Source organism: Coregonus clupeaformis, chromosome 37 (assembly GCF_020615455.1).
Source record: "Coregonus clupeaformis isolate EN_2021a chromosome 37, ASM2061545v1, whole genome shotgun sequence".
Taxonomy (NCBI): domain Eukaryota; kingdom Metazoa; phylum Chordata; class Actinopteri; order Salmoniformes; family Salmonidae; genus Coregonus; species Coregonus clupeaformis.
In genome coordinates, this window is record NC_059228.1 from 15,119,248 (window position 1) to 15,140,737 (window position 21,490).

A 21,490-nucleotide genomic window follows, 5' to 3' on the forward strand; every position below is an offset into this window, starting at 1 on the left:
AAGAGCACAATGTAGGCTATTGCCTAATGCCGCGTTCAAGACAACTGGGAACTCGGTAAAAACGAGCTCCGACTGGTAAAAATCGTTTTGAACAGTAATCCAACTCGGAATTCCAAGTCGGAAACTGGGCGGATCTTTCTAGATGTCCGACATTCCGACCTGACGTCATGACTTGATCTAGTTTTTTCCAGAGTTCCCAGTGGTCTTGAAAGTACCATAGGAACTGACTGAGACAAGGGGCTGGCTGGTCGGCACTTGGTATAAACATCAGCGCTCGGCGGTATTACTGCTTTCTGCCCATCTTTGAGCGGTTTGAGCTACGCCCCGCCCCCTCCTACCTGTAAATCTATATTGCATTCACTGGAGCGAGCGGATCTGACAGGCGCTATCAACTGGCGGATCTGCGCGAGTCTGGGCTGGATCTAGGGGCACGAATGGGGACAGTCAGTTGCGAAGGCGACATCACCCGAGTGCTTGTCATTGTATGCTGAATTTAGAAGGGGAAAACGCCACTAGATTATGTCGTTTGTGTTTTCGCATCGTGGCAACAGTTTGGGGACTTGAAATATATTCAGCCATTCAAAAACCATCGAGGCTATCGATTAAATTGGCGTTTAGAAAAGTGAAATCGATTTTCCGCCGTTAATCGACCGAATCCCTGGATGGAAGACGACTTGAGAGGTCGGACAGAAACTGTTTGAAGAAAACATCATTTTTTTTATGTCGCTGCGCCTATCATAATCTGAAACAACATTGGAAGCCTCGACGGCTGCTAGATGAGACAGACCATCTTTGTCATGGCATTGGTCCTGAAAGACGCGGAAAACCTCTCAAAATGAAAAGCGCTCAACGTTCGTCATTACTGCGGATTTAAATGGCTCTCGCGAATGGACACCGACCGCTATTTCGGTCCAGTTAGTGCGTGTGGCGTTTTCGACTGTCGCGGAAATCTGAAGTAGATTGAAATAAACAAACAATTAATTTGGTGCGTGTGAGAATATAGAACCCATTTTTTTTTTTAAAGCAATATGGCTGGTGAGTGGGGCTGGGGACGCTGGCATAGGCTCTCCAAGGCTCCTAGATGCTAGCTGAGGCGGACGCCACCGTTCCCCATGGAAGCGGCAACTCTATGATGAGTAGAAATAACTATCATAACAAAAATCCGGACTCCTCGATCTCTATGTCCAAGATGGACGTGATCATCCCGTTCTCGTCAGACGTGCCCTGCGACAACAATGGCCAGCGAATGTGGTGGGCATTCCTTGCCTCCTCCATGGTGACGTTTTTCGGGGGTCTCTTCATCATTCTCCTGTGGAGGACCCTCAAATACCTGTGGACCGTCTGCTGCCACTGCAACATCAAAAAGAAGGTAATGACAAACACCTCAACCGGCAACCGTTGGTTATTGATGTGGCGCTCATAATATAAAAGGCATCTCGTGCGTAATGTCACCTTTATGGTGATAGATATTGCGCCACTGTCTGTCTTGACACATTTTACTGTACACCCTATGACCCGACGTTGTCATCCATTGTGACATCAATTGGCCTTCACTGGGAAAGTGACTCACCATCAATTTCTAGTTTTGATTTACATTTGGTTGAGTTGTCAGCTAACGTGTATTCAACGTAACATCAACAAAACATGTCACCATGTTATTGGATTTAGGTTAAAGGTTGGGTGAAAAAAATAGGAACGTTTTCCACGTTGTTGAAATGACATGTAAACAACGTAGATTCAACCAACCAGTTTTTGCCCAGTGGGTAGGCTATGAGGAGCTGTCTACTACCCTATAGCTAGAAAACTGTCACCAACTTACAACAACAGGTCAGTCTATGTGGTAGGGGAGTACACCTAATATAGGCTGCAAAATGCTCTATTTTATCTTATTTTATGGTAATATTCCAGACCACTGGGAAAACAGTTATTTCATGTTTTTCAGTAGAATCAATGGTTGGTATATTTCAGTTTTCTGTGTCTGTGAAATGCCTGGTCATGTTGCTTGATGAATGTAACCTGGATGGCTGATCTAAAAATAGACTATATGGATGCCCCCTGCTGTGCTGCCTGCCTAGTTGGTTTGTTCCACTGCTACAGTAGGCTAGGGGTGGCCCACATAAAGAATGAATCATGTATGAATCACCTGTGGGTAAAAGCCTGCTTCAGTTCGCTATCACTCACTGTGCTCCTCTTGTTGGTTTAGCTGGCTAGTTACAGGCCTCCGAGGTGGGCACATCACAGATCAAATCACATTGCACACGTAACATAACATACACCGCTGCAACTCCAAGAGCATTTCGTTCTTTGCTCCAGTCTCTGCACAGATGATGCTGTCGGTAAAAAAAATAATGTTTTAGGAGATCAGTCGGGGTCTCAACTTACTGTTAGTTAGCATAATAGAATACATAACGTGCAACTTACTGTTAGTTAGCATAATAGAATACATAACGTGCAACTTACTGTTAGTTAGCATAATAGAATACATAACGTGCAACTTACTGTTAGTTAGCATAATAGAATACATAACGTGCAACTTACTGTTAGTTAGCATAATAGAATACATAACGTGCAACTTACTGTTAGTTAGCATAATAGAATACATAACGTGCAACTTACTGTTAGTTAGCATAATAGAATACATAACGTGCAATTTACTGTTAGTTAGCATAATAGAATACATAACGTGCAACTTACTGTTAGTTAGCATAATAGAATACATAACGTGCAACTTACTGTTAGTTAGCATAATAGAATACATAACGTGCAATTTACTGTTAGTTAGCATAATAGAATACATAACGTGCAATTTACTGTTAGTTAGCATAATAGAATACATAACGTGCAACTTACTGTTAGTTAGCATAATAGAATACATAACGTGCAACTTACTGTTAGTTAGCATAATAGAATACATAACGTGCAACTTACTGTTAGTTAGCATAATAGAATACATAACGTGCAATTTAGAAATGTTGTGCATCAGCTGTTTTCCTCTTATGTCAGTCACTGACAGTCACTAACATTTTCAGCTAACAGTAAGTTGGTCTTGCCAGCTATCTAAGTTCCCAGGGGCCCTGACCTCCAGGGGCCCCCATTGATTTTGTTAGTCACTGTCTCTCAGATATCATATGAACGTGGCATAAGTAATGGCAAAATGTGTAGAATTGCAGGATAATTTTTTTTTTTGCACCCCTCAAAAAAGGTTGAGAGAGGGAGAAAGAGACCTTTCTGCCCCTCTGCATTGTCCTCCTGGCATAGGGCGGGGGACGGCCCCTTTCTGCCCCTCTGCAATGTACTCCTGGCATAGGGTGGGGACCGCCCCTTTCTGCCCCTTTGCAATGTCCTCCTGGCATAGGGCGGGGGACGGCCCCTTTCTGCCCCTCTGCAATGTCCTCCTGGCATAGGGCGGGGGACGGCCCCTTTCTGCCCCTCTGCAATTTCCTCCTGGCATATGGCGGGGGACGGCCCCTTTCTGCCCCTCTGCAATTTCCTCCTGGCATAGGGCGGGGGACGCCCCTTTCTGCACATCTCTGTTGGGCATTGTATCATGACAGCCAGAGGCATCAGAGAGATGAGGACAGGACAGGAAGAGGGCACTCTTCCCATCCACCCTCCTCCTATCCTCCAGCCTCCATCATCCCTTCATTTCAAATTCAAGTTTTATTTTTCACATGCACTAGTACAGTGTAATGCTTAACTTGCAAGCCCTACCCAACAGTGCAGTATTAAAAAAAAGTATAACTAATAAGAAAAACACAAGACATTTGAGAGGAAGCTACCCTACATGACCAAAAGTATGTGGACACCTGCTCGTCAAACATCTCATTCCAAAATCATGGGCATTAATATGGAGTTGGTCCCCCCTTTGCTGCTATAACAGCCTCCACTCTTCTGGGAAGGCTTTCCACTAGATGTTGGAATATTGCTGCGGGACTTGGTCCATTCAGCCATAAGAGCATTAGTGAGGTCGGACACTGATGTTGGGCGATTAGGCTTGGCTCGCAGTCGGCGTTCCAATTCATCCCGAAGGTGTTCGATGGGGTTGAGGTCAGGGCCCTGTGCAGGCCAGTCAAGTTCTTCCACACCGATCTTGACAAACCATTTCTGTATGTACCTCGCTTTGTGCACGGGGGTATTGTCATGCTAAAACAGGAAAGGGCCTTCCCCAAACTGTTGCCACAAAGTTGGAAGTACAGAATCGTCTAGAATGTCATTGTATGCTGTAGCGTTAAGATTTCCCTTCACTGGAACTAAGGGGCCTAGCCCGAACCATGAAAAACAGCCCCAGACCATTATTCCTCCTCCACCAAACTTTACAGCGTTCTCCTGGCATCCGCCAAACCCAGATTTGTCCGTCGAACTGCCAGATGGTGAAGCGTGATTAATCACTTCAGAGAATGTGTTTCCACTGCTCCAGAGTCCAATGGCGGCGAGCTTTACACCACTCCAGCCGACGCTTGTCATTGCACATGGTGATCTTAGGCTTGTGTGCGGCTGCTCATGGAAACCCATTTCATGAAGCTCCCGACGAACAGTTAATGTGCTGACGTTGCTTCCAGAGGCAGTTTGGAACTCGGTAGTGAGTGTTACAACCGAGGACAAACGATTTTTACGCGCTACGCGCTTCAGCACTCGCCTGTCCCGTTCTGTGAGCTTGTGTGGCCTACCTCTTCCCGGCTGAGCCGCTGTTGCTCCTAGACGTTTCCACTTCACAATAACAGCACTTACAGCTGACCTGGGCAGCTCTAGCAGGGCAAACATTTGACTAACTGACTTGTTTAAAAGGTGGCATCCTGTGACGGTGCCATGTTGAAAGTCACGGAGCTCTTCAGTACGGGCCATTCTACTGCCAATGTTTGTCTATGGAGATTGCAGGGCTGTGTGCTCGATTTTATACACCTGTCAGCAACAGGTGTGGCTGAAATAGCTGAATCCACTCATTTGAAGGGGTGTCCACTTACCTTTGTATATATAGTGTATATCCACTTTGTCCTGTCTCTGTGTTATATAGTAGTATGGGAAACACAGAGAGCCAGATCACTCTTTGGAGGATGGCATTATGATGTTTGTTGTTAACATGACGATGGTGTGTCCCTTCTGGTTAGGAGTAATTAAAGGATAGAAACCTAATTTGAGAAACACTTGTGAAACTACTTCACCATTGATCTCAATGGGAAATTCGTGCTAAGATTTGAGTTGCATGCATTTTCCTGCATCTCAAGTTAGGATTAGGCCAGGGAGGGCTATAGGGCAAACAGCGTCTCTGAAGTCTCTTTCCTTCATTACCTTTTAATTACTAGCATGAACACATCACCCAGGCCAGTCAGCCAACCAGGCAGCCCTGCTGAAACACACACCCAGGACGGGGCTTTGTACCTGGGGAGAGGTTCTAACACAACCGTGCCTGACCTGGGTCTCTGGATGGATCACCTGCCTTTCTCAATATAATGTATAAAGATATTCAGGGTGAAGACAGGGTAGAGTGGGGCTAGTCCTCGGGGGTGACTTTGGGGGGAGGGGTTGGTTTGACACTTGGCCACAGAGGGAACAGGCATGTTGGGAGCATTAAGGAGGGAAACCGGATCTGTGTTCAGCTGACTGGTGAGGCCGGCTCCGTTGGCATGGTGTTAGTAACGGGATTCAGGGCAGCGGGGGCCTCAGGCGCTGGGGATACTGGGAATCAGGGGGGAAGGGGGAAGGGGGAAGGGGGGGGTGGGTGAAGATGAGGCGTGTGTGAGGTGGTGTTGAGTTGCATTTCGTGTCCTTACCCCGCTCTCTGTACCGTACATGGGACATGTCCCAATACTGTTTAAATGGCTTCCTCTCTTCATCTCTTTTAACCTCATCTCCTCATCTCCTTCCCCTCCTGATCACTGGATGGGCTGCCCGTCTAATGGCACTCAACTCAGGGTTCTCACCTATCACATACACTCAGGCAGGTGTTTTCTGCAGAAGGGGAACATTTAAAGTTTTATGGTCACATGCACATGCAGGTATATACAGGTCTATACACTGAGTGCAGGTATATACAGGTGTAAACAGGTCTATACACTGAGTGCAGGTCTATACACTGAGTGCAGGTATATACAGGTCTATACAGGTCTATACACGGAGTGCAGGTATATACAGGTCTATACAGGTCTATACACTGAGTGCAGGTCTATACAGGTCTATACACTGAGTGCAGGTATATACAGGTCTATACACTGAGTGCAGGTCTATACAGGTCTATACACTGAGTGCAGGTCTATACAGGTCTATACGCTGAGTGCAGGTCTATACAGGTCTATACACTGAGTGCAGGTATATACAGTTCTATACACTGAGTGCAGGTATATACAGGTCTAAACAGGTCTATACACTGAGTGCAGGTATATACAGGTCTATACACTGAGTGCAGGTCTATACAGGTCTATACACTGAGTGCAGGTCTATACAGGTCTATACACTGAGTGCAGGTATAAACAGGTCTATACACTGAGTGCAGGTATATACAGGTCTATACACTGAGTGCAGGTATATACAGGTCTAAACAGGTCTATACACTGAGTGCAGGTCTATACACTGAGTAGAGGTCTATACAGGTCTATACACTGAGTGCAGGTATATACAGGTCTAAACAGGTCTATACACTGAGTGCAGGTATATACAGGTCTATACACTGAGTGCAGGTATATACAGGTCTATACACTGAGTGCAGGTCTATACAGGTCTATACACTGAGTGCAGGTCTATACAGGTCTATACACTGAGTGCAGGTCTATACACTGAGTGCAGGTATATACAGGTCTATACACTGAGTGCAGGTATATACAGGTCTAAACAGGTCTATACACTGAGTGCAGGTATATACAGGTCTATACACTGAGTGCAGGTCTATACAGGTCTATACACTGAGTGCAGGTCTATACAGGTCTATACACTGAGTGCAGGTATATACAGGTCTAAACAGGTCTATACACTGAGTGCAGGTATATACAGGTCTATACACTGAGTGCAGGTATATACAGGTCTAAACAGGTCTATACACTGAGTGCAGGTCTATACACTGAGTGCAGGTCTATACAGGTCTATACACTGAGTGCAGGTATATACAGGTCTAAACAGGTCTATACACTGAGTGCTGGTATATACAGGTCTATACACTGAGTGCAGGTATATACAGGTCTATACACTGAGTGCAGGTCTATACAGGTCTATACACTGAGTGCAGGTCTATACAGGTCTATACACTGAGTGCAGGTCTATACACTGAGTGCAGGTATATACAGGTCTATACACTGAGTGCAGGTATATACAGGTCTAAACAGGTCTATACACTGAGTGCAGGTATATACAGGTCTATACACTGAGTGCAGGTCTATACAGATCTATACACTGAGTGCAGGTATATACAGGTCTATACACTGAGTGCAGGTATATACAGGTCTAAACAGGTCTATACACTGAGTGCAGGTATATACAGGTCTATACACTGAGTGCAGGTCTATACAGGTCTATACACTGAGTGCAGGTATATACAGGTCTATACACTGAGTGCAGGTATATACAGGTCTATACACTGAGTGCAGGTATATACAGGTCTATACACTGAGTGCAGGTATATACAGGTCTATACACTGAGTGCAGGTATATACAGGTCTATACACTGAGTGCAGGTATATACAGGTCTATACACTGAGTGCAGGTATATACAGGTCTATACACTGAGTGCAGGTATATACAGGGCTATACACTGAGTGCAGGTATATACAGGTCTATACACTGAGTGCAGGTATATACAGGTCTATACACTGAGTGCAGGTCTATACAGGTCTATACACTGAGTGCAGGTCTATACAGGTCTATACACTGAGTGCAGGTCTATACAGGTCTATACACTGAGTGCAGGTATATACAGGTCTAAACAGGTCTATACACTGAGTGCAGGTCTATACAGGTCTATACACTGAGTGCAGGTATATACAGGTCTATACACTGAGTGCAGATATATACAGGTCTATACACTGAGTGCAGGTCTATACAGGTCTATACACTGAGTGCAGGTCTATACAGGTCTATACACTGAGTGCAGGTATATACAGGTCTAAACAGGTCTATACACTGAGTGCAGGTATATACAGGTCTATACACTGAGTGCAGGTCTATACAGGTCTATACACTGAGTGCAGGTCTATACAGGTCTATACACTGAGTGCAGGTCTATACAGGTCTATACACTGAGTGCAGGTATATACAGGTCTATACACTGAGTGCAGGTATATACAGGTCTATACACTGAGTGCAGGTATATACAGGTCTATACACTGAGTGCAGGTATATACAGGTCTATACACTGAGTGCAGGTCTATACAGGTCTATACACTGAGTGCAGGTCTATACAGGTCTATACACTGAGTGCAGGTCTATACAGGTCTATACACTGAGTGCAGGTATATACAGGTCTAAACAGGTCTATACACTGAGTGCAGGTCTATACAGGTCTATACACTGAGTGCAGGTCTATACAGGTCTATACACTGAGTGCAGGTATATACAGGTCTATACACTGAGTGCAGGTATATACAGGTCTATACACTGAGTGCAGGTCTATACAGGTCTATACACTGAGTGCAGGTCTATACAGGTCTAAACAGGTCTATACACTGAGTGCAGGTATATACAGGTCTATACAGGTCTATACACTGAGTGCAGGTCTATACAGGTCTATACACTGAGTGCAGGTCTATACACTGAGTGCAGGTATATACAGGTCTATACACTGAGTGCATGTATATACAGGTCTAAACAGGTCTATACACTGAGTACAGGTATATACAGGTCTATACACTGAGTGCAGGTCTATACAGGTCTATACAGGTCTATACACTGAGTGCAGGTATATACAGGTCTATACAGGTCTATACACTGAGTGCAGGTCTATACAGGTCTATACACTGAGTGCAGGTCTATACAGGTCTATACACTGAGTGCAGGTATATACAGGTCTATACACTGAGTGCAGGTATATACAGGTCTATACACTGAGTGCAGGTATATACAGGTCTATACACTGAGTGCAGATATATACAGGTCTAAACAGGTCTATACACTGAGTGCAGGTATATACAGGTCTATACAGGTCTATACACTGAGTGCAGGTCTATACAGGTCTATACACTGAGTGCAGGTCTATACACTGAGTGCAGGTATATACAGGTCTATACACTGAGTGCAGGTCTATACAGGTCTATACAGGTCTATACACTGAGTGCAGGTCTATACAGGTCTATACAGGTCTATACACTGAGTGCAGGTATATACAGGTCTATACAGGTCTATACACTGAGTGTACAAAACATTAGACAGTCTGTCTTTCCATGACATAGAATGACCAGGTGAATCCAGGTGAAAGCTATGATCCCTTATTGATGTCACTTGTTAAATCCACTTCAATCAGTGTAGATGAAGGGGAGGAGACAGGTTAAATAAGTATTTTTAAGCCTTGAGACAATTGAGACATGGATTGTGTATGTGTGCCATTCAGAGGGTGAAGGGGCAAGATACAACATTTAAGTGCTGTTGAAAAGGGTATGGTAGTAGGTACCAGGCGCACCGGTTTGTATCAAGAACTGTAATGCTGCAGGCTTTTTCACACTCAACAGTTTCCTGTGTGTATCAAGAATGGTCCACCACCCAAAAGACATCCAGCCAACATAACACCACTGTGGGAACTTTGGAGTCAACATGGACCAGCACGCCTTGAATGTGTTCTTAATGTTTTGTACACTCAGTGTATACGGGTCAGTGCCGTGCCAGTACTGTTATTACAGTGTGCAGGGTTACTGGAGGGAATGTACGGCAACAGGTAGCAGGATCAATACTAATGGTCATAATAATCATAATAAATAATATAGCAGCATTGAATGGTAATATTGATCACTATAATCAATCAATCAATTATGACAGCAGCGTATGTGGTGTGTGCATGGTAATGAGTGTGTATGTGAGGTGTCAGTGGTGTGTATGTGTGAGGTGTCAGTAGTGTGTATGTGGGGTGTCAGTAGTGTGTATGTGTGAGGTGTCAGTAGTGTGTATGTGGGGTGTCAGTAGTGTGTATGTGTGAGGTGTCAGTAGTGTGTGTATGTGTGAGGTGTCAGTAGTGTGTATGTGAGAGGTGTCAGTAGTGTGTATGTGTGAGGTGTCAGTAGTGTGTATGTGAGAGGTGTCAGTAGTGTGTATGTGAGAGGTGTCAGTAGTGTGTGTGTGTGTGAGGTGTCAGTAGTGTGTGTGTGTGTGTGTGTGTGTGTGAGGTGTCAGTAGTGAGTGTGTATGTGAGGTGTCAGTAGTGTGTATGTGTGAGGTGTCAGTAGTGTGTATGTGAGAGGTGTCAGTAGTGTGTATGTGAGAGGTGTCAGTAGTGTGTATGTGTGAGGTGTCAGTAGTGTGTATGTGTGAGGTGTCAGTAGTGTGTATGTGAGGTGTCAGTAGTGTGTGAGGTGCTAGTAGTGTGTGTGTGTGAGGTGTCAGTAGTGAGTGTGTATGTGAGGTGTCAGTAGTGAGTGTGTATGTGAGGTGTCAGTAGTGTGTATGTGAGGTGTCAGTAGTGTGTATGTGTGAGGTGTCAGTAGTGTGTATGTGTGAGGTGTCAGTAGTGTGTATGTGAGGTGTCAGTAGTGTGTATGTGTGTGGTGTCAGTAGTGTGTATGTGTGTGGTGTCAGTAGTGTGTATGTGTGTGGTGTCAGTAGTGTGTATGTGTGAGGTGTCAGTAGTGTGTATGTGTGTGGTGTCAGTAGTGTGTATGTGTGTGGTGTCAGTAGTGTGTATGTGTGTGGTGTCAGTAGTGTGTGAGGTGTTAGTAGTGTGTGTGTGTGAGGTGTCAGTAGTGTGTGTGTGGTGTCAGTAGTGTGTATGTGTGTGGTGTCAGTAGTGTGTATGTGTGAGGTGTCAGTAGTGTGTATGTGAGGTGTCAGTAGTGTGTATGTGTGAGGTGTCAGTAGTGTGTATGTGTGTGGTGTCAGTAGTGAGTGTGTATGTGAGGTGTCAGTAGTGTGTATGTGTGAGGTGTCAGTAGTGTGTATGTGTGAGGTGTCAGTAGTGTGTATGTGTGAGGTGTCAGTAGTGTGTATGTGAGGTGTCAGTAGTGTGTGAGGTGTTAGTAGTGTGTGTGTGTGAGGTGTCAGTAGTGAGTGTGTATGTGAGGTGTCAGTAGTGAGTGTGTATGTGAGGTGTCAGTAGTGTGTATGTGAGGTGTCAGTAGTGTGTAGTGTGTGAGGTGTCAGTAGTGTGTATGTGTGAGGTGTCAGTAGTGTGTATGTGAGGTGTCAGTAGTGTGTATGTGTGTGGTGTCAGTAGTGTGTATGTGTGTGGTGTCAGTAGTGTGTATGTGTGAGGTGTCAGTAGTGTGTATGTGAGGTGTCAGTAGTATGTATGTGTGTGGTGTCAGTAGTGTGTATGTGTGTGGTGTCAGTAGTGTGTATGTGTGTGGTGTCAGTAGTGTGTGAGGTGTTAGTAGTGTGTGTGTGTGAGGTGTCAGTAGTGTGTGTGTGGTGTCAGTAGTGTGTATGTGTGTGGTGTCAGTAGTGTGTATGTGTGAGGTGTCAGTAGTGTGTATGTGTGGTGTCAGTAGTGCGTATGTGTGGTGTCAGTAGTGTGTATGTGTGGTGTCAGTAGTGCGTATGTGTGTGGTGTCAGTAGTGTGTATGTGTGTGGTGTCAGTAGTGTGTATGTGAGGTGTCAGTAGAGTGTATGTGTGAGGTGTCAGTAGTGTGTATGTGAGGTGTCAGTAGTGAGTGTGTATGTGAGGTGTCAGTAGTGTGTATGTGAGGTGTCAGTAGTGTGTATGTGTGAGGTGTCAGTAGTGTGTATGTGTGTGAGGTGTCAGTAGTGTGTATGTGAGAGGTGTCAGTAGTGTGTGTGTGTGTGAGGTGTCAGTAGTGTGTGTGTGTGTGTGTGTGTGTGTGAGGTGTCAGTAGTGAGTGTGTATGTGAGGTGTCAGTAGTGTGTATGTGTGAGGTGTCAGTAGTGTGTATGTGAGAGGTGTCAGTAGTGTGTATGTGAGAGGTGTCAGTAGTGTGTATGTGTGAGGTGTCAGTAGTGTGTATGTGTGAGGTGTCAGTAGTGTGTATGTGAGGTGTCAGTAGTGTGTGAGGTGCTAGTAGTGTGTGTGTGTGAGGTGTCAGTAGTGAGTGTGTATGTGAGGTGTCAGTAGTGAGTGTGTATGTGAGGTGTCAGTAGTGTGTATGTGAGGTGTCAGTAGTGTGTATGTGTGAGGTGTCAGTAGTGTGTATGTGTGAGGTGTCAGTATGTGTGTATGTGAGGTGTCAGTAGTGTGTATGTGTGTGGTGTCAGTAGTGTGTATGTGTGTGGTGTCAGTAGTGTGTATGTGTGTGGTGTCAGTAGTGTGTATGTGTGAGGTGTCAGTAGTGTGTATGTGTGTGGTGTCAGTAGTGTGTATGTGTGTGGTGTCAGTAGTGTGTATGTGTGTGGTGTCAGTAGTGTGTGAGGTGTTAGTAGTGTGTGTGTGTGAGGTGTCAGTAGTGTGTGTGTGGTGTCAGTAGTGTGTATGTGTGTGGTGTCAGTAGTGTGTATGTGTGAGGTGTCAGTAGTGTGTATGTGAGGTGTCAGTAGTGTGTATGTGTGAGGTGTCAGTAGTGTGTATGTGTGTGGTGTCAGTAGTGAGTGTGTATGTGAGGTGTCAGTAGTGTGTATGTGTGAGGTGTCAGTAGTGTGTATGTGTGAGGTGTCAGTAGTGTGTATGTGTGAGGTGTCAGTAGTGTGTATGTGAGGTGTCAGTAGTGTGTGAGGTGTTAGTAGTGTGTGTGTGTGAGGTGTCAGTAGTGAGTGTGTATGTGAGGTGTCAGTAGTGAGTGTGTATGTGAGGTGTCAGTAGTGTGTATGTGAGGTGTCAGTAGTGTGTATGTGTGAGGTGTCAGTAGTGTGTATGTGTGAGGTGTCAGTAGTGTGTATGTGAGGTGTCAGTAGTGTGTATGTGTGTGGTGTCAGTAGTGTGTATGTGTGTGGTGTCAGTAGTGTGTATGTGTGAGGTGTCAGTAGTGTGTATGTGAGGTGTCAGTAGTATGTATGTGTGTGGTGTCAGTAGTGTGTATGTGTGTGGTGTCAGTAGTGTGTATGTGTGTGGTGTCAGTAGTGTGTGAGGTGTTAGTAGTGTGTGTGTGTGAGGTGTCAGTAGTGTGTGTGTGGTGTCAGTAGTGTGTATGTGTGTGGTGTCAGTAGTGTGTATGTGTGAGGTGTCAGTAGTGTGTATGTGTGGTGTCAGTAGTGCGTATGTGTGGTGTCAGTAGTGTGTATGTGTGGTGTCAGTAGTGCGTATGTGTGTGGTGTCAGTAGTGTGTATGTGTGTGGTGTCAGTAGTGTGTATGTGAGGTGTCAGTAGAGTGTATGTGTGAGGTGTCAGTAGTGTGTATGTGAGGTGTCAGTAGTGAGTGTGTATGTGAGGTGTCAGTAGTGTGTATGTGAGGTGTCAGTAGTGTGTATGTGTGAGGTGTCAGTAGTGTGTATGTGTGAGGTGTCAGTAGTGTGTATGTGAGGTGTCAGTAGTGTGTATGTGTGTGGTGTCAGTAGTGTGTATGTGTGTGGTGTCAGTAGTGTGTATGTGTGAGGTGTCAGTAGTGTGTATGTGAGGTGTCAGTAGTATGTATGTGTGTGGTGTCAGTAGTGTGTATGTGTGTGGTGTCAGTAGTGTGTATGTGTGTGGTGTCAGTAGTGTGTGAGGTGTTAGTAGTGTGTGTGTGTGAGGTGTCAGTAGTGTGTGTGTGGTGTCAGTAGTGTGTATGTGTGTGGTGTCAGTAGTGTGTATGTGTGAGGTGTCAGTAGTGTGTATGTGTGGTGTCAGTAGTGCGTATGTGTGGTGTCAGTAGTGTGTATGTGTGGTGTCAGTAGTGCGTATGTGTGTGGTGTCAGTAGTGTGTTTGTGAGGTGTCAGTAGTGTGTATGTGTGTGGTGTCAGTAGTGTGTATGTGAGGTGTCAGTAGAGTGTATGTGTGAGGTGTCAGTAGTGTGTATGTGAGGTGTCAGTAGTGTGTGTGTGTGTGAGGTGTCAGTAGTGTGTATGTGTGAGGTGTCAGTAGTGTGTATGTGAGGTGTCAGTAGTGCGTATGTGAGAGGTGTCAGTAGTGTGTATGTGAGAGGTGTCAGTAGTGTGTATGTGAGAGGTGTCAGTAGTGCGTATGTGAGAGGTGTCAGTAGTGCGTATGTGTGGTGTCAGTAGTGCGTATGTGTGAGGTGTCAGTAGTGTGTATGTGAGAGGTGTCAGTAGTGTGTATGTGAGAGGTGTCAGTAGTGCGTATGTGAGGTGTCAGTAGTGCGTATGTGTGTGGTGTCAGTAGTGTGTATGTGAGGTGTCAGTAGTGTGTATGTGTGTGGTGTCAGTAGTGTGTGTGTGTGTGAGGTCAGTAGTGTGTATGTGTGAGGTGTCAGTAGTGTGTATGTGAGAGGTGTCAGTAGTGTGTATGTGTGAGGTGTCAGTAGTGTGTATGTGAGGTGTCAGTAGTGTGTGTGTGTGAGGTGTCAGTAGTGTGTATGTGTGAGGTGTCAGTAGTGTGTATGTGAGAGGTGTCAGTAGTGTGTATGTGTGAGGTGTCAGTAGTGTGTATGTGTGAGGTGTCAGTAGTGTGTATGTGTGAGGTGTCAGTAGTGTGTATGTGTGAGGTGTCAGTAGTGTGTATGTGTGTGGTGTCAGTAGTGTGTATGTGTGTGGTGTCAGTAGTGTGTATGTGTGTGGTGTCAGTAGTGTGTATGTGTGAGGTGTATGTGTGAGGTGTCAGTAGTGTGTATGTGTGAGGCGTCAGTAGTGTGTATGTGTGAGGTGTCAGTAGTGTGTATATGTGTGGTGTCAGTAGTGTGTATGTGTGAGGTGTCAGTAGTGTGTATGTGTGTGGTGTCAGTAGTGTGTATGTGTGAGGTGTCAGTAGTGTGTGTGTGTGAGGTGTCAGTAGTGTGTATGTGTGAGGTGTCAGTAGTGTGTATGTGTGAGGTGTCAGTAGTGTGTATGTGTGAGGTGTCAGTGGCTGAGTGGTATAGAACTTTTTATTTTTCTATTTTCACCTTTATTTATACAGGGAAGTAAATTAAGAAGAAATTCTTATTTACAATGACAACCTATCAAACACATCTGTGACCTGAGGATGGGCATAGAGTCTGTGCAGGTAGTCTGTGCAGGTAGTCTGTGCAGGTAGTCTGTGCAGGTAGTCTGTGCAGGTAGTCTGTGCAGGTAGTCTGTGCAGGTAGTCAGTGGGAGAGGGGGAGGGCAGGGGTAAGTTTAACGTTTTTAATGTCACATGCTCTAGTACTGTGAATTGCCTTTCTTGCTCTTTCCCAACAATTCAGTAGAACTATAGAAAAAAAATAATACATTAGAACATAGTAGAACAAAAACACACAAGAAATAGAAATAAGAAGAACAGGAGTAAGTAAGTAAGCTAGGTCGCTGGTTCGAATCCCTGAGCCGACCAGGTGAAAAATCTGTTGATATGCCCTTGAGCAAAACACTTAACCCTAATTGCTCCTGTAAGTCGCTCTGGATAAGAGTGTCTGCTAAATGGCTAAAATGTAAATGTATATACAGGGTCAGTTCCAATACCATATTTACAATGTGCAGGGATACTGGAGTGATAAAGGTATCTATGTATAGGGGTAAGATGACTAGGCATCAGGATATATGATAAACAGAGTAGCAGCAGCATATATGATGATTGTATGTGAGTGGGTGTGTGTGTGTGTGTGTAGAGTCAGTATGAATGTGTGTGTGTGTGAGAAAATTAAGTGTGAGTGTAGAATGTGCATAGAGACAGGGCAAAAATAAAATAGAAAGGTCAACGCAGATAGTCTGTGTCGCCATTTAGTTAGCTTTTTAGCAGTCTTATGGCTTGGGGATAGAAGCTGTTCAGGGACCTCTTGGTGTCAGACTTGATACTCCGGTACCGCTTGCCGTGCGGAACAAAAGAGAACACTATGGCTTGGGTGACTGGGGTCTTTTACCAATTTTCTGGCCCTTCCTTTGACACCGCCTGATATAGAGGTCCTGGATGGCAGGGAGCTTGCCCCCAGTGATGCGCTGGGCCGTCCGCACCACTCTCTGTAGGGCCTTGCAGTCGAGGGCGGTGCAGTTGCCATACCAGGCGGTGATATAACCAGTCAGGATGCTTTCAATGCTACACCTGTAAAAGTTCCTGAGGATCTGAGGGGCCATGCCAAATCTCTTCAGTCTCTTGAGGAGGACAAGGCGCTGTCGTGCCTTCTTCATGACTGTGCTGGTGTGAGATGACCATGTTAAATCCTCAGTGATGTGGCCGGTGAGGAACTGGAAGCTCTTGATCCTCTCCACTGTGCACCCCCAGTTTCCTGTAGTCCAAGATCACCTCCTTGGTCTTGCTGACTTTGATGGAAAGATTGTTGTCCTGACACCACACTGCCGGATCTCTGACCTACTTCCTGTAGGCCGTCTCATCGGCGTCAGTGATCAGGCCAACCACCATCGTGTCGTCAGCAAACTTGATGATAGAGTTGGAGTCGTGTGTAGCCACGCAGTCATGGGTAAACAGGGAGTACAGGAGGGGGCTAAGCACACCCACCTGGGGGGTCCCCGTGTTGAGAGTCAACGTGGCAGAGGTGTTGTTGCCTACCCTCACCACCTGGGATAGTTAGCCTAATTTCAGGTTATGTGACAAAACAAGCAGTCATTGTGTAGAGAATCATTGTACCATCTGAACCGCTGTGAAATATATTTTCCATAACCAAAAATATTGTATATTCAACTGTTTGAAGCTGGTGTACAAAACCGGAAGTCAAAGACGCAATAACTAAACTTCAGAACGGGAAGCATAGAAATAGTGCACATAGATCAGATCTACAGCTTCTTAGACTTGCTTTCAGCTGGAATGAAAGATCTATAACTCACATTTCTATGTGAATTTGGTCAGGTCACCCAAAAAATTACATATTGTAGCTTTAATGTGGGGTGGATTATGGAGGGCCCTACCCTGCAGAGAGGAACTGTTGTGTGGCTGTGTATCCCCTCGTGCTTGGCAACCAGCGGGTTGCATTTTGCCAGAGCAGTATAGAGCACACACCCTGCCTTCAGCTGTCGCTCTCGCTAACCCCTGACTAGCCTAGCATAGTTCAGCCGTGGCCCAGCTTAACCCAGACCAGCCTTACCAAGGCCAAGCACACCCCAGTTTAGCCCAGTCCACTGTCGCTTTAACTAACCCCTGACTAGCCCAGCATAGTTTAGCCTCAGCCTCAACTCCAGCCTCAGCCCAGCTCAGTTTAGCATCTTGTCAGTTACCAATGGCTTCCAATAACAAGCTCAGAATCTCAGAAATTATATTTGTCACATGCTTTGTAAACAACAGGCATAGACTAACAGTGAAAATAGAGATATAATAGAAAAGTGAAACATGTAATAATAAATATCACATACGGACCAGGAAGTGCCGTTTCAAAATGTGCAGTGGTCCATTCATCTCAGCTGTGTATGGGCACTGGGCAGTCTCCTGACCTGTCCTGTCCACTGTAGCCTACTGTATGTGTTGTCCCTCCCTATGGCCTGGCTACTAAAGTAGGCTGCCAGTGGTTGACTTCAATGCGTTGTCATGTGTTGTTGATACTGGCATGGAGTCGGCAGCGTACCTCCCAGCCATCCCTCCCAGCCATCCATCCAGCCAGGGCGTGATCGGTTTCTACTTACTGACACACATGCTCCTCTCTCCTGCTCTGATGTACTGTGAATAACATGCTCCTCTCTCCTGCTCTGATGTACTGTGAATAACATGCTCCTCTCTCCTGCTCTGATGTACTGTGAATAACATGCTTCTCTCTCCTGCTCTGATGTACTGTGAATAACATGCTCCTCTCTCCTGCTCTGATGTACTGTGAATAACATGCTCCTCTCTCCTGCTCTGATGTACTGTGAATAACATGCTCCTCTCTCCTGCTCTGATGTACTGTGAATAACATGCTCCTCTCTCCTGCTCTGATGTACTGTGAATAACATGCTCCTCTCTCCTGCTCTGATGTACTGTGAATAACATGCTCCTCTCTCCTGCTCTGATGTACTGGAAATAACATGATGGCAAGAACTCTGCTGTCTGGCGTGCTCAAGTCCCAAAATACAGGAAGACAATACAAGTTATGTGTGGCTGAGTATAGAGCACGTATGGTTCAGACAAATATAGGACAATGTGTGTGTGGCTGGATATAGAGCACGTATGGTTCAGACAAATATAGGACAAGCAGAAAGTGTGTTTGAACTTCTGGTTTCACTTTATTTCATACTTATTTCATACATACTATTTCATACACTGTGTTTGAGAAAACAATCAGCCAAATTGCTTACAGGATATTACTTCATCCTGTAATTATTTGGGATTTGATTTAAAAGAGAACCTCATACAGTACAGTCCCAATGTGGTACCTGCTGAAAGTAACAATGGCCAAAAGTAGCCGCTGATAAAGGAGTGGAGAATGTAGAGCTTGTGTTTGAAATAAATAATAATTTCAAAATGGTTAAATTAGTGAGAACTAGATGTAACTGTTGCAATAGTTTGAATGGGCAACATCTACGATCATCCAATGTTGAATTATTTTGCCATATTAAATTATTTTATAATGCGCTAATTATGCTTATACAGTGAGGGGAAAAAAGTATTTGATCTCCTGCTGATTTTGTACGTTTGCCCACTGACAAAGATATGATCAGTCTATAATTTTAATGGTAGGTTAATTTGAACAGTGAGAGACAGAATAACAACAAAAAAATCCAGAAAAACGCATGTCAAAAATGTTATAAATTGATTTGCATTTTAATGAGGGAAATAAGTATTTGACCCCTCTGCAAAACATGACTTAGTAGTTGGTGGCAAAACCCTTGTTGGCAATCACAGAGGTCAGACGTTTCTTGTAGTTGGCCACCAGGTTTGCACACATCTCAGGAGGGATTTTGTCCCACTCCTCTTTGCAGATCTTCTCCAAGTCATTAAGGTTTCGAGGCTGACGTTTGGCAACTCGAACCTTCAGCTCCCTCCACAGATTTTCTATGGGATTAAGGTCTGGAGACTGGCTAGGCCACTCCAGGACCTTAATGTGCTTCTTCTTGAGCCACTCCTTTGTTGCCTTGGCCGTGTGTTTTGGGTCATTGTCATGCTGGAATACCCATCCACGACCCATTTTCAATGCCCTGGCTGAGGGAAGGAGGTTCTCACCCAAGATTTGACGGTACATGGCCCCGTCCATCGTCCCTTTGATGCGGTGAAGTTGTCCTGTCCCCTTAGCAGAAAAACACCCCCAAAGCATAATGTTTCCACCTCCATGTTTGACGGTGGGGATGGTGTTCTTGGGGTCATAGGCAGCATTCCTCCTCCTCCAAACACTGCGAGTTGAATTGATGCCAAAGAGCTCAATTTTGGTCTCATCTGACCACAACACTTTCACCCAGTTCTCCTCTGAATCATTCAGATGTTGTCGTGGAAATATTTGACTAAGAGACAATCAACTCAAAAATATCTCTCAAGACACCGGAGCTTGTGAATTCAAGAATTTAGACTTTATTGCATAACAAAGCCCAGCTTGCTCCATGGAACCAAACTGTCTCTCTCTGGCTTAAAGATCTCTTATATCCACACAAATGAAAAAACATGCGTACATTCCTAACTTTTTTTTAGTTCTGTACCACCCCTCTCATTCTATCATTCTATTGGCTGCGTGCTTAGGCCCCTTCTTAAAAGCCCCTTCTTAAAAAACTAATGTAATGCATACCATGTGTCTATAACAAACCCATGGGCCACAGTTTAAGAGCCCCTGTGAAAGAACACATGCATTCATTTAAAACACAGCATATATTCCATGTCTATATTCCTTATTTAAGCATGTATCTGGATTATAAAATATCAAACATGTTCATTCTGTTTCACCATTATCATTTCATAACACATTATAAAACATTTATCATTCATCATCCTCCCCGGCCCCTGAGATTATGTGCATGTGGCCATGTGTCAGGTCATAAGGTCATAAGCATAAAGAAATGATAACACTAGTTCCATTGTTACTTCAATCTCCACACAGCCATCACGTCATTGACATTCCCAGACCAGCTGCAGGGAGTTTTATGAAAAACACATAAATGTCTCTGCTCTGTATTAACCTTTCAACTGGTTCTCAATCCATAAACATTTTAAGGCATATAGGTTTTTAATTTTACAACATATCCATGCTTATTACTAATATTATTATTTTACCTTTGACCTCTCCCTACATTTGCCTTAATGATACATAAAATAATACCATATAATCCCCCCTATGGGACATTCCACCAATGTCCCATCAATACAAAGATTAATCACCCATATCACAAGTATTATAACTATCAAAATAATCAATATCCATATCTAATCAAGCAATTGCCATGTCAACATCACTAAGCATTAATATTAATAAGTTATTCAGATCAGTCAGTCAACTTATAATTTATAATCATAATCAAATTAATTACCCAAAACAACTTTAGAATGACAATTCTTAATTAGCCACCTTTGTTCCATCATTCAAAGTTAAAACTCTCACCTTGGCACATATTGATACTGGCCGAATGTATATTTATATTATACTAATTCTAGCATTAACTTCCTCATAACAAGAATTACATCAGATCAGTACCTTAATGCATTGTCCAAATTACTATAAATTTAGTAGTGTATAATACCTCCTTAATCAACATACTACCTCAACTAACACTCCCTTCCTCTACCGGCACTCAATCTTCTGGCGTCTTCATTATGTTCTTCATTATGTTCTTCATTATGTTCTTCATAGTTCATCTTGGATTACCCATAGCAATGTCCCAATTCCAATGTCACACCTGAACCGCCACACCTCCACCATCATCCTGTTTTGTCCATGTGCAAACCAGTATATTGCTTTGATTTGATGCTGGATTCAGGTCTCCTGGCAGAGGTGGGTCAGACAGGAACGTCTTCAACGCCTTTGTTGTTCCTCTTCAGCCGAGTAGAGGATTTTTGGTTTTTATTGAGGTTTACACCGTTCTGGGCCAAATGATCTCTACAATGCATTACGACACCATCCGTAGCAACCTCAGGAAAGGACAGATCATAACAGTTCAGTTGAGTTAATTTCCAATCCAAAACATCCCTATTAACATTGTCTACATGACAAATCATTATGTTTCATCACTCATTCTTATACCCATTTCTATCTAACGCCTGATAGATTTTCCTTTGAGGGGCCCCTGTATTCCAAAGGCTATCTGTTTAAACAACCCCTAATTTCACATTCTCCCTTGAATTCTCCCAAATTATATAACCCAATTGTTTTATTGTAACATTCCTATATTTTTGCTCATACTCTATTTGACATTACTCTGGTGTTTCCCTTTCCTTGTTCCTATTCTAACAATTGCTTACACTTCTCTCTTCTAATAACACTTTCCCCTGGAAATCTAACACCAAATACTACCTCAAATTGTTTATCTAAGTC

General features: G+C 44.3%; 1 protein-coding gene across 13 annotated transcripts in view; it reads left to right on the forward strand.

Annotated features, from left to right (window-relative positions):
- The first annotated feature begins 274 nt into the window (after window positions 1-274).
- Window positions 275-21,490, forward strand: part of LOC121553222 (calcium-activated potassium channel subunit alpha-1) — a 333,643-nt gene continuing 312,427 nt past the window's right edge. For all 13 annotated transcript variants that reach the window (XM_041866233.2, XM_041866231.2, XM_041866235.2 and 10 more), the window contains exon 1: window positions 275-1,369. In XM_041866233.2, coding sequence (XP_041722167.1) covers window positions 1,082-1,369 — 288 coding nt within the window. In that variant the 5' untranslated portion in view covers window positions 275-1,081. The remainder of the gene's footprint in view (window positions 1,370-21,490) is intronic.